At 39.0% G+C, this 19,499-nt stretch overlaps 1 protein-coding gene across 1 annotated transcript in view; it reads right to left on the reverse strand.

Annotated features, from left to right (window-relative positions):
• VDR (vitamin D receptor) overlaps positions 1-19,499 on the reverse strand; it is a 91,229-nt gene that overhangs the window by 37,875 nt on the left and 33,855 nt on the right. Inside the window, exon 4 of the mRNA XM_072654502.1 lies at positions 16,010-16,163. Within this exon, the coding sequence (XP_072510603.1) occupies positions 16,010-16,152 (143 nt within the window). The 5' untranslated portion in view covers positions 16,153-16,163. The remainder of the gene's footprint in view (positions 1-16,009; positions 16,164-19,499) is intronic.

A 19,499-nucleotide genomic window follows, 5' to 3' on the forward strand; every position in this document is an offset into this window, starting at 1 on the left:
CTCTAGGGTATGTTTCTGTTATGCCTCCAGAGCCATGGAAACTAAGAGCACCAAGCAGCCTGTTATTTTCCAGAACTCAAATGGCACCTCCATAGACATTTGCTAGGCAAGACACTTAATCTGCTTGTTTCCTCATCTGTAAACCAGTATCTGCCTCCCAGATAAAATGAGATCATAGTTGTAAAGTGCTTTATAAACCTTAAAGTGAAATATAAATGCTGGCTACTGTTGTTACTATCATCACAAAAGTGCTTCTCCAGCAAATTTCCAAAGTTCTCTAAAGTAGGGACTGACCTCTTTCTCTCATGACCAGAGACCCTAAATAGTTCTGTCAGGAGAAGTCAGGCACTCCGAAATCCTCTAATGACAGAGGTTGTTGGGTCTCCCTCTCCATCTCTGGGAAGGATAGACCATCTTCTAATCCTATTATGCAAGATTTCCAGGAAGAGGAAATTCTGGGACCTACCTCATTTTCCTTACCACCAGGAAGTTCTTTGTTTTCTGTGCTTAATTTAAATCTCCTTTGCTACAACTTAAATTTCTTCTTGCTCTGCACTCAGTGAAGACAGATAATAGGTAATTTCCACTTACCAATTACCCAATAAGAAAAGAATCTCTGATGAGGAAAGGCAGTAGAAGGGTGAAAGCTGGGACAGCAAAGACCAAATCTCCGGTTGACATTTTCCTTTCATTTATTAAATGAGAAGATACAAAGGCTGAGTGATACAAAAAAAACCCCAAAACTTTCTGCACATTTCAGAAGACACCGATTGTCTCCCCTGAAGACAGAACCAGAGAAAACAGACTGAATTTGAAGCTCAGGATGAAGCTTAGATGGAAGGAGGAATGTTAACTTTTGGGGACATGAGAAACTCAAATGAGCTTGCTATATATGATAATAAAGAACACTGGATTGAAAGTCAGGACATCTGAGTTCTAATAGCAGCTCTGTCACCAACCAGCTATGTGATCTTGGGCAAGTCATTTTAACTTTAGTTTCTTCATCTGTCAAATGAAAGGTTTGGATGAAATGCTATCTAAGATCCTTTATAGCTCCAATAATTCTATGGTCTCTTTCCTAGAGGTCAAAATGAGATCCATATCTATCTAGGCTGAGGGAAAAGTTGTTCTTTTTTTTCCTGAAGGCAAAGAAAGTGACCTTACTAATGCTCTGTATAGCCTTGTATTCAACACTGACAGTAAATTTTGCAATGATGTTTCTCATCAGAATATGAGAGGAGAAAAGCCTAGCTTGTGTACAGTGATGAAGGCTCTGTTTTGCTAAGCTGGAAGAGAGGAAGAATGGGAAACTGCAGCAATTTGGGGAGTGGATGGATGGAGGAGGAAAGTACATCATATCCTGGGCTATATTCTAGCATACTTGACTAAGGGAGCAGGGAATGAGACAGGATGGAGAGGTGATTGAAAGAAAACATACAATCAAAGCCACTTCTGCTCACCGTCCAGGACTTCTACATGCTAGAAGAAAACAAAATAAAATGAAACAAAAACAATAACTGTATTTAGGGCCCAGTCCATGGCAGTGAGTAGGGAAACTCATTCTAGCTGCCCTGAGCTCAAATCCTTCCTTCCTTTCTACTACATTTGATCCAGCTCTGTGTTTCCCTAAGACTTCCAAAAGTGTGGCTCCTGCCCCCTCAGGGCCACCAGTCTGCCCACGTTGCATGCCTTTACCATGCCTATTCCATGTCCACCCTACTCTCCTACTTAAAAAATGTTAAATGCCTGTGACCCAGTCTGGTTCGAAGAAAGCAGAGCTGTCAGTTTCCACAGGAAACTGTTTTCTCTTCTGCTCCCTCAGAGTTGGGACCCTATAATCCTCTGAATGGTTTGCAATTATAAATTCAGTTGGGAAATAGCTGGATGGGGGTAGAGGGCAGTCCTAGGCTAAATATAAATGGAGTTTCTAGAAAGCTAGGGGTTAGGGAGGACATTGCCTGCTTCTCCTGCCAAAGACCTACTGACCAAAATATGAAACCGAGACATGAAACTCCAGTGAGTTTCTGGGAGCTGGAACTTAAGGCAATATGTTGGTAGCCTTTGGGGCCTTAACATCTGTATAAGTGATCCTTAGCAGCATAAACATACCCCATATATTTTGGATCCAAGATCAAATATTTATCATGTGGGCTTTGTCGACAATGCAGTTTTAGATTTTAGAGAAATTCCAGTCCTTGGTTTGAAGCATACAGAATATTCCATTATCTGTTTCCCTCATCTGAAAGACTTAGTTTATCTGATTGATATCTGAGGTTAAACAGGCTTTTGAATGAAGGTATCATGGGATTCCAGGGGAAACAGAATATCTCTCCAATCAAACTTTGTCTCCTATGGGCAGGGATGTTATTGCCCAGATACATGGTGAAGTCCAAATCCATAGTCAAACAAACTCCCACAAGTAATGTCATTATCCATAATCAGCGGAAATTCAGACATGTCCTGCTGAGTGCAATTCTGCTGAGTACAATTCAGAAACGACTTTGCTAACCTGCTTTCTCTTTTAATCATTCACCAGCAACTAATTTATTGATTCCTATCCTAACTATTTGCTTGGCATCGTATGCCTATGGCCCACCTTGACTGCTTTGAGAAGTCTTTTTGGCCTGGCCAGGAAATGCCATCCAAGTTGCATGGATGCTAGATTGAGCAGTTAGTTCCAAAACAGAGAGGAATGGGAAAGACTGTCACTTAAACTTCCCACCTCAGTTTCTTCATCTGTAAAATGGGGATAGACTTGGTAGCTTCTGAGGTCCCTTTTAACTCTAGAGCTATTATCCTGTGACATTTCTCCTTCTTAACAAGGGTTCTTAACCTGGAGTTAAGGTCAGAGCAGTGAATGTTGACTACACTGGACCTAGACTCAGGAAGACCTGAGTTCAAATCTTGTCTCAGACATTTTATTAGCTGTGTGACCCTGGACAAGAAACTTAATCTCTATTTGCCTCAGTTTCCTCAACTGTAAAATGGGGACAATAGTAGCACCTACCTCCCAGGGTTGTTGTGAGGATCAAATGAGTATAGTATAGTACCTGGCACACAATAGGCACTATATAAATGCTTATTCTCTTCCCTCTTCCCTGGAGTCCATGGATAGATTTGGGGGGGGGGGGTAGTGCCAGGAACTTGGATGGGAAAAAATATTTCTTTACTGTAACTAATTTCTAATTGTAATTTATCATTTATTGCTATTATTTAAAAACATTATCCTAAGAAGTGGTCTATAAACTTAACCAGAAGGGTCCATCACACACACACACACACACACACATACACACACACACACACACACACACACACACACACACACACACACACACACACACACACACACACACACACACCCCAAAACCGTTAAGAAGCCTTGCCTTAAGCACGAGTATATAATTCTCCTACCAGGAGAACTAAGACATTGTCATCATAAGATTGTTACATATCCAGCATAGACAGAACAGCCTATTTAAAAAAAAGAGGTCCAAATTAAACCAAGTTGCATGAACCAAACATTATTTGGAAATGGCTTTCCAAGACCAAGAGGCTAACAGGAAGCTAAGACAATAAAGTAACAAGTTATCTAGCTTGGATCCCTTGGAAGTACAGGGAAACCTCTGACTTTCCTTGCTAGACCTAAATTCCTTGTGGAGATGTACAGTATGAAAGATCACAGAGCTAGAACGAACCTTAGAGGGCATTTAGTCCAAGGCCTTCATTTTACAGATGAGGAAACTGAGGCTTGGCAAAACAAACAACTTCTCCAAGGTCACACAATAATAAGTGTCTAAGGCAAAGTAGAAATGTATCTCTGTATGTTTGTATTACAGTTATGAAAATCATTCTTGGTTCTAAAGGAATCATTAAGTGGATGATAAATGACTTCTTCTCTTTTTCTCCTTTCAGTTATTTTTGAGGACTTCACATTTTGAATCCTTTGACATTCCCCCATTTTGGCACCTTGTTTACACTTCCTTCCTCACCTTTACCACAGAGCTTCCAATCTTCACTAGTGGCTCATCCATAAGAATTGACTTCTCTGCTCCTGCATTCATGGTTGTTGAACAGTTATGGAAGAGTATTGACCAGCAAGCTGACTTCTGCCACTCCCACTTTGTCTCCTTCAACTCTGACCAAAGCCAGTATGTCCCTGGCGCCTCTCCAGTCTGATTTCCTTCTCCCCAATGTTCTCCCTCCCACCCATCCCTTACTCCACAAAACCCATAATTACTAAGGTCACTGGGGATGTCTTTACTGACAAGACCAAGACATTTTTCTATCTGATGCTCTTAACACTTACATAGCTTTCAGTACTCTGGTACTTTCAGTATTCTTACTACTGACTCTTTAAAAAAAATTTTAATTTTATTTTTAATTTATAGAATAAAACAAGCATTTCCATATAGCACAATTAGAAAGACTCTTCAAAATCATTTCAATCTTTCCTTCCAGGGTTTGTGCATGAGAGGACATACTCATGACCACTTCCTATTTATTTCAAGTCTCCATCTTCAACCCTTTACTTTCTCCTTTTATAGCTGGCCTTTGGGCAATGCTGTCCAAATACACATATTCATCCATCATCCATTATGCAGAAGACCCAGAAATCTAGCTTTTTCTAGCCTGAACAGAACCCTCAATTCAGTTCCATATAAATTCACTGATCACATGATATTCTGGTCTTGGACATCAAACAGAGCGAAGCAGAGATAGCTCTGTTTATTGTCCTTCCTGGAGCTTGGACTGGGCTGAACTTGTTTATTGGGGTAATGGGTAAGCAATTCCAAAATTTCTTTAAATGTCTGTTATGGGCAGATACTTGGTTTTCCACTGAGCCCATGAAATAAGGGAGCAGGGAAAAAATGGTATGCCCAGGGAAAATTGTATGGAGCCAATTGTGGAACTTCTGATTAAAAAAAATACACACACATACCAGGTCATGTGATATTATTTATGGATTCTTTGGGATATTGGAAACTAAAATGTCCTAGCATTAAGCTCCAAACCAGATGGATGATCATTGTGAATTGACTGGGTCCGCCATGGATATAAGAGATATTTTTGGCTCATTTTCATATAAGTCACTTAAAAGCTATATCCAACTTACATAGTGGTATGGAATTATCATCTATCAGGACCTGGGCAGTAGCCTTTCTCATAGGACATATCCTTTTCTCTACTCTCAAAGACCCCACCCTGTGTAGGCCTTTATTGCAACAGCCTAATGGTTGGTCTCCTTGCCCCAAGTCTCTCTCCATTCCAATCCATCCTCCTTTCAACTGCCAAAGTGATCTTGTTAATGGGCAAGTCTGACCATGTCACACATCCATCTCCCTTCACTTCAGCATGCCTTCCCCACTCCTCCCCCTCAGTAAACTTTAGTGGCTCCGTATTGCCTTGAGGATCAAATATAAAAGGCTCTGTTTGGCATTTAAAGCCCTTCACAACCTGATTCCTTCCTATCTTTCTAGGCTTCTGACACTTTACTCTTTTCCACATTCTCTGTGATTCAGTGGTCCTGGCTTCCTTGCTGCTGTGTAGGGGGAGTGACCTGACCAGTTAAGCTCATTTGAAAGTGGGCTTCAGGGATCTGTAGAGAGATGGAGCATAACACTCCATCTTCCAACACTGTTCTGTTTTGCTTTTTCCATTGGATTTTTCCATCCCCCTGCCTCACCTCTGAGTTTTCTTGGCTTCCTTCAAGAATCAGCTCAAATTGTACTTTCTGCAAGAGATTATTCTTGGTTGCTACCACTGGTAGTGCCATCCCTCTGAAATGACCTCCCTTTTACACTGTATATGTCTTACATGCACATGATTGTCTCCCTATAAGAGGAGGGCAGGGAGCACATTTTGACCTTTTTCTTGTATCCCTAGCACTTAGCATGGTGCTTGGCATTTAGTAAGTGCTTAATAAATGCTGACTGACAGAATGATCCCAGTCTCTAGATATCAACCATGGGTTTCCACATGTCAGTGCTGCTTATGTAAAGGGTAGGCTCCCAATATTCCCAAGATTTAATCAGCAGTTTCCCTAAGGGTCCTGTTACCTGAGCTTGATCCTCATGTCCCAGAATCAAGTTCTGTGCCAGCAAGGAAAATAAAAGTTGTTTTGGGGGAATAAGCCAGTTTGGAAGTAGGCTTCAGGGACCCTACACAGATGATAGTTTGGGGAAGTAGATGGTAATGTTTCTTGGTCAGTTCCACATACTTCAAGCTAGATTTCTTATTCAGGGCTTTCTTAGCATCGGTTACTATATAAGACTTGAAATTTGGATCATGCTTTAGAGATTTGCAGAGCACTTTCAGATATGTGATTTCATTTAATCTTCACAACTGTGTTAGGTAAGTAGAGCTGGCATCATTGTCTCTATTTGCTAAAAAAGGAAATTGGGGCTTAGAGAGGTTAAGTGACTTGGTGGTAAGGCATCTACTAGAATCCTAGTCTCTATAATAGGAGGTAGGACCTTACACACAGAATCCTATGTTGTCAGAGTTCAAGAGGCAACAATTTCACCACCAAGCCCTGGCAGGAAAGGGCCTAGGTGCCACCCAGGGAACCTGACCCATGCTTCAAAAGGGCCTATATTCCAGGAAGTAGAGTCTACCAGGTGGGAGGGATGATAGATGCAGCAATCTGGGGCTGCTAGTGTTGCTGGTCTGGTTCCCCAAGCTGGGGAGCACCCTAATGGGAAAAGAAGGAGCCCTGCGCCAGGCCAAACAGACAATTAACTCCCACAGAAACCCTGCTGCCTGGCAATTGCTCAAGGGAATGAAACTCTGGGCTTACTGGTTTCTGAAGCAGAGGCTAGGGTGAGTCAGACTCCCACATTTCTAGAGAACTCAGGAGAATCCCAAGGCTGGGAGGAAGTCTCACATAAAGCCTAACATAAATGCAATTGAGCTTGACTCACTCATTATCAAAACAATCTCAGCTGAAGTGCTCAGGTTCAGAGTGGTACCAATAGGATATGAGCATCTCCTCTCTGGACTTTTCTTTTTCTTAATATCAAAATTTCTTGTGCTGGTTTTGCCTATCATGAGTTCTGATTATTGTATTAGCTCTTTTTTGGCCTCTACTTGAAACTTTTGCTGGTTGTGGAAAGAAGGCAGGAAAAAAGGAAATGACTGGACAAATAAGAAGGAAAAGAAAATCGAGTTGGAAATGGAGAGATTTGGTCTAGTGAAATGTCAGAGAAGGAATATGGGGAGGGGAAATTTGAGAAACTGATCAAAATTTCATGGAGAACAATCTTCAGGTCAAAATATTGGACTGGATTCTACTTCCTGATTGAAAGGGAGAGTAGTAATAAGAATAATTAAGGGCATAAAAAGATTAAGAAGGATTATGGAGCAGAAACTGCACAGGACAGATCAAGAAAGAAAAGGAAAAGGTAGCTGGCAAGCAAGGTAAGTAAGAAAAGGTAAGTGGCACAATTGGAGGTAAAGCAAATTGGTAGGTGGGGCAAACTGATGAAACAGTAGGAGACTGGTGCAAGGTTAAAAGGAAGTGAGTGTGACCATGTGGCTGAGACTAAGGGAAGGAAGCTGAGTGGGACTGTCAAGTTATTAAGCAATGAAAGTTTTAACCAAGTGTTTAGGGTTGAGGTACAAACATCTACACGTAGTTAAAAAAAAAAAAAAACCACAATGAAAATCATTAGAGAGAATAGGGAAAATTATACAGTATGTGATATTTTTATTCTTCCATAACCAAGTAACTATTAACTGTCTTCAAAGTGTAAGCTTATCTCCTGGGAGAGAAATGGAAGGGATTCAAGTAAATTACTCCTCATTTCAAGTTGTTAGGGATAAGGAAGCATTCCTAAAGTATACAGATGGCAGAAGAAGTATTAGAGGTAATCCAATGGAACTTTCTCAGCACTCCAAACAACTTTAAAGTAATGCTTCAAATCAAATTTTGGAGAGGCAGAATCACCATCAGGTCAGAGTAAGACATTTCTGACCAAAGAAAACTTAGGAGTTTGGCAGGAGAAGTTTGTGATACTGGGGTGAAAGTCTGTCCAGAGCCCATGGTAGCAGCTTTGGGAGCTCTCAGCCCAGAGACAGTAAGAGGGTCAGACAACTTCTCAGAAAGAGATTACAGGGCACTCTTTGCAAGCAGTGACTCTATTGCCCATATCAATCCTGAGTTACAGTTCCAAGGCTGAGAGGAGAACTGGGGATTAGTCACAAAGAAGCAGGGGCTCTGGTTGCAGTTCTAAGACAAAGAAAGTGCTAGAGCTTGCAGGGAACCAGGGATCCTTTCTGGATAAGGACTAGAATGCAGATCAGGAGAGCAGTAGCCATACCTCTTACGGGATCACACCAGCTTGGAAGACTTGTAGAGCCCAGAACTAGTTGTGAAAACAATAGCACAAAAAATCCTGAAGCTTGGCACAGTGCCTCCCCACCCTGAGGTATGCAGAGCCCAACTTTAACATAAAATTCAAAGTCAAGAAATAAACTAGAAAAATGAGCAGACAACAACAAACAAACAAAAAAATTGACTTTAAAAAACTAATATAGTGGCAGAAAAGACCAAGGTATAAATTCAGAAGAAGATGCCACTGTGAAAACAGCTACAAACAAAAGCCTCAAAGGAAAATGCTAATTGGACCCACATCTAACAAGAATTCCTGGGAGAGTTAAAGAAAGAGATAAGATGGTAGAGGAAAAACTGGGGAAAGAAATGAGAGTGATACAAGAAAATTATGGGGAAAAAAAAGAGCCAATAGTCTGGTAAACGAGGTGCAAAAGAGTACTGAAGAAAATAGCACCATAAAAAAACCAGAATTGGCCTAATGGTAAGAGAGATACAAAAATTCACCAAAGAAAAGAGCTCCTTAAAAAAAAGAATTGGCCAAACAGGAAAAGACATACCAAATCTCATTGAAGAAAATAATACCTTAAAAGTTAGAGGGGACAAGTGGAAGCCAGTGATTTTACGAAACATCAAGAAACAATAAAAGAAAGTCAAAAGAATGAAAAAATAGAAAAAAATATGAACTATCTCATTGGAAAAACAACTGACCTGGAAAACAGATCCAGGAGAGATAATTTTAGAACTACAGCTACATTTTCTTTTTCTTTCTTGAGCTGTCCTGTGCAGTTTCTGCTCCATAATCCTTCTTAATCTTTTTATGCCCTTAATTATTCTTATTCCTACTCTTCCTTTCAATCAGGGAGTAGAATCCCGTCCAATATTTTGACCTGAAGATTGTTCTCCATGAAATTTTTATCAATTTCTCAAATTTCTCCTCCCCAAATTCCTTCTCTGACATATTTCACTAGACCAAATCCCTCCAAGTTACTGACACAATTTTCTTTTCCTTCCTATATGTCTAAAGTCATTTCCTCTTCTATTGGACTCTCTGAAAGTCACGGTCGAAGGAAAAGCCTATTTATCATGTTTCAAGAAATTATCAAGAAAAATTGTCCCAATATCTTAGATTCAGAGGGTAAATAGAAATGGAAAGAATTCACCAATCGCCTGCTGAAAGAAATCCCAGAATGAAATCTCCCAGGAATATGGTAGCCAGACTACAGAGCTCCCAGGTCAAAGAGAAAATATTTTAAGCAGTCAGAAAGAAACAATTCAAATATTGTGGAGCCACAGTAAAGATCACACAAAATTTAGCAGCTTCCATATTAAAGAACAGAGGGCTTGGAATATGTTATTCTGGAAGGCAAAGGGGCTAGGATTACAACCAAGAGTAACATATGCAGCAAAAATAAGTATAAAGCATCAGGAGGAAAAATGGATATTTAATGAAGTAGAAGACTTTCAAGTGTTCCTGATGACAAGATCAGAGCTGAATAGAAAATCTGACATTCAAACACAATACTCAAGAGAAGCATAACAAGATAAATGTCAGAGTTAGCGTAAGGTTCTCAGTAAAGTTAAATTGTTTAAATTCCTAAATAAATAAATAATTAAAATGTAGAGAAATAAGACTTCAAAGAAAGAAAAAGGGCATTGAGGCTGAGAAGGGAAGATCTGACCCTTGTCAGAGGTTGAAGAATAGAAGGGTTTTACACAGAGAAGAAAGGAAAGAAAAATGACACCTGTAACAAGGAGACCTGAAAAAACACACACAAGACTTGAAGTTCTTTCTGAAGAGAAAGGATCCTTTGAAGAGGGAAGGAGAAGAAGCATTTGTTAAGCACCTATTGTATGCCAGGAAATTCCCTAAGCATTTTACAAATATTATTTCATTTGATCTTTACAGCAACCCTGTGAGGGAGATGTTATTACCTCCATTTTACAGTCAAGGAAACTGAGGCAAACTTGCCCAGGGTCACACAGTGTATAAAGCTAGATCTGAACCCAAATCTTCCTGATTCCAGGATCAGCACTATATCCCCAGTGGCACTTAGCTGAGGAGAATAAAGATGTGTGTCCTTCAAAGATAGTCAAGCCACCAGAAGTCTCAGATGGGAATCCACACAGTAAGTGTCAGTGAAGGAAGAGGAGTAGTAGTGAATGATTCTCTGCTCAGGGACAGTGAGGCAGCTATTTGCTGACCTATTATCAATAACAGAATTTTCGGTTATTTTCAGTTAGATTTGTCTTAAGCAATATATAACAGAGAATTATCAAGACATCAACATGGATGGCAATTACCCACTTTTGTTGATTCACTTGTGTATAAAAGATACTATTATAAGTAACCTAAAAAGTATTGCCAAAGATTATGAAATATTGGACAAGAAACTGAAGACTCCAGGTGTGGTATTTTCCTTCTTGTTATTCACTGAAGAAGGCAGGGGGTGCAGAAAAGACAAGTTAATTTGGGAAGAGAACAGCTAGCTAAGAAGATAGTGTCTAAGAATTGTATTTAGACTTCTGGTCCATGGCTTAAAATCTAAGGATGATAGATCCCAAGTTAAAGATGGAGCATATACCTAAATAAAGTATGGTAAAAATGAATTTTCTAAGGATCTCAAACAGCTACTGAAAATACTTAAAAAGTAGAGAGATTATCTATGCAAATTCCCCAAGGTAGGTATCATAGAAAGTAGCTTCAAAGAAAAGAAGAATACTCCCAGAAGTTCATAGGAGACAAAATCTCAGAAAGGAGCCCGTGGTAAAAATCCATGGTCTCAAATGGGTTTATACACAAATGCCCAAAGTTTAAGATAATAAACATGGGGAAACAGAAATCCTAACATAAGGAGGAAAATTTGGTTTTATAGGCATCACTGAGATTCAGTGAGATGAAATTCATGATTCGACTATGGTTTTGGATGGGTTCACTTCATCTTTTCAAAGAAACAAACTAGGTTAAAGGGGATGGGGAATATGAGTGGGTGAGGGTAGCAATGTATTTTAATAAGGTATATTCAAGTGAGGCAACCCAAGAACTAGAGTAATGAAGATGAGTACTTGGGTAGAAGTAAAAGAATGAGGGAAAAGAAGTGGTTTATGGATGACCTGAACAGAGAGAAAATAGATGAGGAGTTGAGTTAATACCACAAGTCCAGCTCAGAGGGCAGAAATTATCCTGATATCTGTGAGGGTTCCATCTTTCTCTGCCAAAAGAAGAGGTGCCCAAAACTTCTTGATTTGCCAGAGTGATAATTTCATCATTCGGAAGGTAGAGGAACCAACAAGGGTAATTCTATTCTGGAACTGATTCTTATGAAAAGGAGAAATGACCCTTCTTGGGGTGGAAATGATGGGAACCCTGGGAGAAGTGACTATCCCCTTCAAGGGCTTTGGTAGAAAAGAAGAAATTCAGGTACCATGTGACATGTAACCTAGATTCGAGGAAAGCAAATTTCAAAGGGTTCAGAGGAAAGATAGTTAGGATGCTATGGACTAAAATGTGTCAGGGGAAGTCAGCCCAAGAGGGATGGGAGATACTTAAAAATAAAATTCTGAAGGCAGAGGGGAACAATTCCAATAAGGAAGAATAAAGGGGGTTTGTCTAAAGGGATTGGATATGGATATATAGGAAACTCAATAATCAATTTAGGTTTTAAAAAGAAATGTATGAAAACATGGAAGCAAGGGCAGTTAATAGATGATGATGGCTGTGAAAAATAATGTCAGGGCACTAAAACCCAGAAGGAGCTGAGGCTGGCAAGGGAAGTTAAGGACAAAGGCAAAAATCAAAATAAAAAATATACAGGTGAACCAACTGATCAATCGATAAATAAACACACAGCTATTTTGGGTGAAAAAGGAAGGAGAAAAAAGAATATTGAAGAAGGAACAGGACCTTTGCTTAGGGGAGAATGGGGGAAATGGGCAATGATAAGGGACAACAGATAAAAAGTGGACCTGCTTAATTTTTTATTTTGCTCCTGTTTCCTCTTTCAGGGTTAATGATCATTGTACTGGAAATGACAGAACAAAAAAAATGACCAACAAGGAGTCTTTAGGAAGATATTCAAGTAAATAGCAGTTAAATTAATAGCAGTTAATTGAAATGAACTTAGTCACTTGGCCCAAATGAACTATCTACTCAGATGACAATGATGAGAAGGAAAGTTAACATTTCTGGGATATTCTAAAGTTTTTAAAGAGCTTCATATATGTTCCTTCATTTTATTTTTATAACCTTATCCCCCATCTTATATACAAGGAAACTGAGGCTGAGAAAGATTTAAGCAGCTTGTTTGATAATATAGCCAGTAAGTATCTGAGGCAGGATTTGAACTCAGGTCTTTCTGATTCCAAGTCTAGTACTCTATCTGCTGTGCTATCTAATTGCTCCTGAAAGATGCACACATGTGTGCATGCACACGTGCACACACACACGCACACACACACACACACACACACACACACACACACACATACAAATAAAACAAAAACAAACTGAAAAAACCCTGGCAGATATGACTTGCTGAGCTTCTGTCAGTGATATGGAAAATGAAAGAGGTACCACAAGATTGGAGATAGACAAGTGGTGTACTGGAGGAAGAGAACAGAGCCTGCAAATAGAACAGTCAGTTAGCTTGACTCCAATTCCTGGTTGCCAAATATGTAAAAAGGGAACTGGTGATTAAGAAGAATCAGCATGGCCTCGTCAAGAATACGTCACGCCAGACTAATCTCGCTTCCTTTTTTTGGTCAGGATTACCAAACTAGTAGATGGGGGGAATACTGTGGTTATAGTTTATACTTAGACGTTAGCAAAGCTCTTGATAAAGTATCCCGTACTTTGTGGAGAAGATGGAGTGAAGTAGACGGGGATGACAATGCCATTAATTAAATTCAGAATTGGTTGGATTGTTGAACCCAAAGAGTAGTCATTATTGTTTAATGTGAATGTGACAAAAGGTTCCCAGAGAAGTACTTTAAAGAATTGGGCACTATAGTGTTTAGCTTTTTCAAAAAAATAAATTACTTGGACAAAAGCATCATTGGCGTAGTCTTGCAAATGACAAAAATCTACAGTGCGTAGCTAACTCACAGGAGCCAAAAGATCTTGAGGCTAGAGCAACAGGTTAAATCTAGCAGGATAAAGTTCACTAGAAATGAATGCCAAATCTTGCACTTTTGTACCAAAAAAAATCACTTTCACATGTACAAGATTGGGGAGGCATAGGTAGCGATTGTTGCTATTGTTGAATTGTCTCAGTTGTGTCTGATTCCCTATGACCCTATTTGGGGTTTTCTTGACAAAGATACTGGAGTGTTTTGCCATTTCCATCTCCAGTTCATTTTAGAGAAACTGAGATAAACAGGCTTAAGTGACCTGCCCAGCATCACACAACTAGTAAGCGTCTTGAGACTGGTTGACTCAGGTTCTCCTGACTCCAGGACTGGTACACTGTGCCACCTAGCTGATAGTAGTTATTTTGAAAAGACCTAGAGATTTTAGTGGGCTGCAAGTACAATATGAGTCAGCAGTGGGATGTGGTAGCCAAAAAAGTTGATTTGATCTTGAACTGTATTAAGTGAAATATAGCTTCCAGGAACAGAGAAGCGAGTCTTACTGCCCTTGTCAGACGTGTCTAGAGTTGTGTGTTCATTTCTGGGCACCTCAACTGAACAAGGACATTCATAAGCTAGAAAGAGTATAGTCAACGGCAGCCCAGATAATGCAGGACCAGAAGTCCATGTCACTGGAGGACCAGTTAAAGGAACTGTGTATGTTTAGTCTGAAGTATAGAAGCCTCAAGACGGGGCACATCTTCAAGTATCTGAAGAGCTATCATGTAGAGGAGGGATTCAACGTTTCTATTTGTTCCCAGAGTATAGAAATAGTAACAGCAGGTGAAAGATGCAAAGAGGTAAATTTATGATGGATATCATGAAAAACCTCCTAATGAGACTGTTCCTCCCAAGGTGGAATGGAGCTGCCCAGGGAAGTGGGCTGCCCTTCCTTGGAGGTCTTCAAGCAAAGGTTGAATGTTGAACACTCATTGGGTGTGTTAAGGTGGAAATTCCTTTCGTGGATGGGTTGAACTACATGGTCCCTAAGATGTCTCAAATTATGCATTTCTATGATCTTTTCTTCCATCAAATCTACTCCAAATTATATTGCTTTCTAATCTCCTGTTCTGCTACTACCACTTCAATAATTTCTCTCTCTTCTCTTCTTCAACTACTCCCCTTCCTCTGGCTCTGTCTGGGTCTATCTTACTTATCTTTACCTCCTTTTCCATGAAGCCTGAGTTTATGGGGAGAGCTGCTAAAAATGTTAACACTGATTAAAATATTCTTCAGACAGAAAACTGTAGAATTTTAGAGTTGGAAGGAATTCATGGACTCGTGTCCACCTGGCCTTGTGAGTCCAATGCCCTCATTTAATTATCTGTTTCTCTAATTATCTGAATATTCCTGAGGTATAGAGATATGCAGAACCTATGGGAAATGGGTAAAGAGAGATATGAGCACAGAAGGGGTACTGAGACTCCTGACAATAGTAACTGACATTCATAAAAAGCTTTACGTTTTATAAAGCGCTTTCCTCACAGCAACCCTACGGGTTAGGTATGACAAGGGTTATCCCCTGTACTTAGCAAAATACCTGGCATATAGCAATTGATTACTAATTGCTTGCTGATATTGTGGCATTGCATTATTTTCTAGTTATGGTGTTTTAGCTTTTGAGGATCACAGCTTAGAAGCATAGGATTTGGAGCTAGAAGAAACCATAGAGGTCATCTTGTCCAAAGCCCTCATTTTACAGATGAGGAAGCATCTTCAGAAAAACTACATGACTTGCCCATAGACACACACCTAGTAAGTGTCAGGACTCTTCAGTGGCAAGGGGCATAGCAATTGACACAAGGTTTGATACTTGACACAAGGAGTTGTTGTATGGCTATAGGTTGGTTTATGTGGGTAGAAGAACTTGAGCACTAAGTTCCCAGGCTGTCATGAGATTCCTGCTCCCCTTGACTTGTAAGGCTATGATTATTAGGAGAGGATATAGTCAATTTCACACAGTCTGGGCCAGTTGTGGTAGTATGTGTGTATGTGTTTGTCCTTCATTGCCAAAGAAGACCATGCCATTAGAGAAATAATGACATGACTTGCACTTGACTTTGTTTTGAGTGAGGGAGGGCTGTGCAGGTCACCAGCCTCACTTCTCCTCCAGAGTCATCTGAATCCAGTGACCAGATATTCATCAGGATGACTGGAGATGACCCAGGATAAGGCAATTGGGGTTAAGTGATTTGCCCAAGGTCACACAGGTAGTGAGTGTCAAGTGGCTGAGGTGATATTTGAACTCAGGTCCTCCCGACTCCTACACTGGTGCTCTATCCACTGCACCACCTAGCTGCATATCCATATGTAGGGGATATATACAAAGATGGATATCTAAGTGGAAGACCTAGAGAAGGAACCTCTAGGACTGTCACAGATGGTAGCCACTGAGCCCCAAGAACAAGAAGTCAGGGGAATTTGATGATGGAGACCCTATTGCCCTCTCAATCCTCCAGCCCAATTCCAAGCAGCCAAGGGGAGAGGATTATCATCAAGAAGAGCTCATTACCACTCCCCTTCTCTACAGAACAGTTTTGTGTGACTTACCTGAAGAAGCCCTTGCAGCCTTCACAAGTCATGGCATTGAAATGGAAGCCAGTAGCTCGATCCCCACACACCCCACAGATCCGAGGTACATTTCGGTCAAAATCACCATAGCTGGGATCAGGAAAGGAAGTACTAGCTGCCATTCCCACTGTTCCTGAAAAGGTAATACATAGTTCAGGGTCCATATGAGGGTCAAAGACAAAGCTAATCATAGTCTTCCATTCTCTCCCTTAAACCTACTGGACACCATGGAAAATGTGCAATAGCACCTGAGGGTAGATATGCCTTCTCTGCCCTATCCTTTGATTGTCTCTACCATCTTGTCCCTTACTCCAAATTCTTGATCCTGAGGACCTGTGAAGAGGTTCTTAGTGCCTAGGCTGCTAAAATATTGCCCTTGCAATATTTTAAGGTCCTTTCACATTCTGACACAGACGTGTAGAGGCATTCAACTTTCATACAAGCCAATAGTGAGTCCATAGGAAGGGGAAGGATCCTCAAATTAGTCAAGTAATCCATTTTGTCCAATGGCCCCAAAAGAAGAGAATAAATCTCCAGTATTCTCAATCACATATTTAATGGACAAAGCCCTGTTACTTTGTTGACTTGGGTGAGGAGGAAGGAGGCCAGACTCATATGTTTCCTTCCAGATCTAGCTATGATTAATCATATACATCTAAGAAACTCAAAATTGACTCTCAAATTAACTGGTTATATGTAGGACAGAGAGGGAAAATAGGGAATGACCTTAAGATGCTAACCCAAGGAAAGAGGGTATACTGGTATGTAAGGGAGCCAGAGGAAGTCTGTCATCTGATAGTTTTCTTGTTTAATTATTCTTGGATGTTTCTATTTTTTAATATGACTGATGATGCTAATTATTTACATAATATTGAACTAACCTTGCATCTCTGATATAAAGCCAACTTAATTAGAGAAAATGACTTTTTAGGCTACATTGGTGTAATCTCTTAATGAGAATTTTATCTTAAATTTTAATTGCTATTTACTAATGAGATTGGTCTCTGCTGCCCTTTATTTGTTTTATCTTTCCCTGGTTTAGGTCTCAGGACTATATTTATCTTACACAAGGAATTTTGTAGAGTGTTCTTTGTTTCTCAGTTGCTAAGAATAATTTGTGTAGCAGAGGCATTGATGTTCTTTAAAAGTTTGGTAGAATCTTCTTATAAATCCATCTAGGTTTAGAGTTTTTATAACCCACATCCCCCCTCCTGAGTATTTCCTTTTCAGCTAGAACAATTTCCTTTTCTGAAAATGAGTTATTTAAGATCTCTATTTGACACTGAGTTTGTTAGGGTTTTTTAAAATATATATTTTGTGTAGATAATTCTCTGTTTGTTTTGAATTCTCATTTTTATTAGCATATAACTATATAGGCTCTAATAATTCTTTTTATTTCTTCTCTATTAGTTGTGATTTCACTTGTTCACCTTGTTCATTTTTTTTGATTTTTCATTCTCTTCTTTTTAATTAGGTTGGCTAAAGGTTTAGTGCTTTTGTTAGTTTCTTCAAAAAGCCAGATTTTAGTTTTGTCTATCCGTTCTATAGTCTTTTTATATATTTTATTTCTCATCTGATTTTCAAATTTTACTTCATGCTTCTTTATAGGACCATAGACATAGTACTGGAAGGGATATTGGAGGTCATCTGGTCCAACTCATTCTTTTTATAGATGAAGATATAGATGAAGAGGCAGAGAGGTTTAATGACTTGCCTAGGGTCACAAAGTATCCAAGAAAGAATTTGAATTTGTCTTCCTGACTCCAAATACTTCTATCCACTATATCATTTAGCTGCCTCTGTTTTTTGGTTTGCTAATTTTTAAAGTTGCATATTCAGTTCATTAATCTCCTTTTTTCCTAATCTTTAAGCTAAAACAAGCTTATGAAAACACATAAACATAATTTTTCTTCTGAGGACTGCTTTAGCAGAATCCCAGAAATTTTGGTATATTGACTCATGATTATCATTGTTTTTTCCATATACTAATTGTTTCTATAATTTGTTCTTTGTCTCACTCATTGTTCAGGAAGTTGTTATTAAGATTTCTTGTAGGACTGCATTTTTTGTATTTAGGTCTGTATTTGCTTTTTTCCTTGTATTTGAATTGCTATTTCTGTTGTGTTATGATCTATATAGGATATGTTTAGAATTTCCTATTTTATTACATACATTTATAATTTTTCCCTAATTCGTAGCTTATTTTTGTAAAGGTAGCATGTCGAGAAATATGTGTCTTATTTAATGCTCATTCAGAATACAATAAGTCTTTTGGATCTAACTTTTCTAAAAGTTTGTCCCATTTTATATTTTTCCCTTTTGTTTATCTTTGTTGGATGTACCCAGCTCTGATAGAGGAACATTGAAGTCTCCTACTATTATTGTAATTCTATCTATATCTTTTTGAAATGCAATCAACTTTTCCTTTATGAACTTAGATGCTATGACATTTCGTATTAATATTTAATCATAATATCATTCCTTTTGACGTGCTTTTCTATTTTTGTCTGATGGCATAATTGCTGCTTTTTTCAATTTATTTAATTTTGGTTTTATTTTAACCTCTTATTTTATTTTTGTGCATGTTTTTACTTTTTTGGTGTGCAATTTTTTTAATATACAACAAATTGTGGAGTGTGGCTTTCTCATCCATTCTGTCACTCTCTTTTGTTTTAATGAATTGTAGTCCATTTACATTAAAAATTATGAGTGTTAGAATTATTTAATTATTCTTGCTAACTAGGTTTCTGTGTTGATGAGGGGTGAAATTACTTCCTTATATTACTACATCATAGATGTAATGCTGAAAGGGATATTAGAGGTAATCTAGTCCAACCTTTTCCTCTTGCAGATGTTGAAACTAAGGCAGAGAGAAGTTAAGTGACTTGCTCAGGGCCACAATGTAAAGTATCCAAGGTAGAATTTGAACTTTTCTTCCTGACTCCAACCCCAGCATTCTATCCTATTAAATTCTATTTTACAAAATCACTATTTTAAATTTCTTTGCTCATTAAATTTTGATGCTCTGAGACAAAACTCTAAACAGACCATCCTACTTATAACTCTGTACTAGCCTCTTGGAGGGTTTCATGATAGGTGAGGTAGAATTAGATGGGTTTGAGACAAGGAAAAAGAGTCAGTCATTTTCTCTGCTTGATTGATTCTATTGGACCCAAGGACATTCCTGGCCCATCCTTACCTTTAGCCTAAGTCAATATTCCCCACTGATCAGCTCAACTTTTGTTTTTCCCTAAAAAAATAGTCAAGAAGATGCCTTAGGAGTTTCTTTCCCACTAAACACATGAGGAGGAATTACTAGCTTAGCTACAACAGATACAAAAAGATATATCCTGGTCCATTTCTGGTAACAGAACATAGAATCTCTAATCTTTCCTGCTGTCATTGGATGGGTCCACATGTTAGCCTCAGAGGTGGGATGTGGCGAAAACAGGAAAGTGGGGGAAAGAAG

Source organism: Notamacropus eugenii, chromosome 3 (genome assembly GCF_028372415.1).
Source record: "Notamacropus eugenii isolate mMacEug1 chromosome 3, mMacEug1.pri_v2, whole genome shotgun sequence".
NCBI lineage: Eukaryota > Metazoa > Chordata > Mammalia > Diprotodontia > Macropodidae > Notamacropus > Notamacropus eugenii.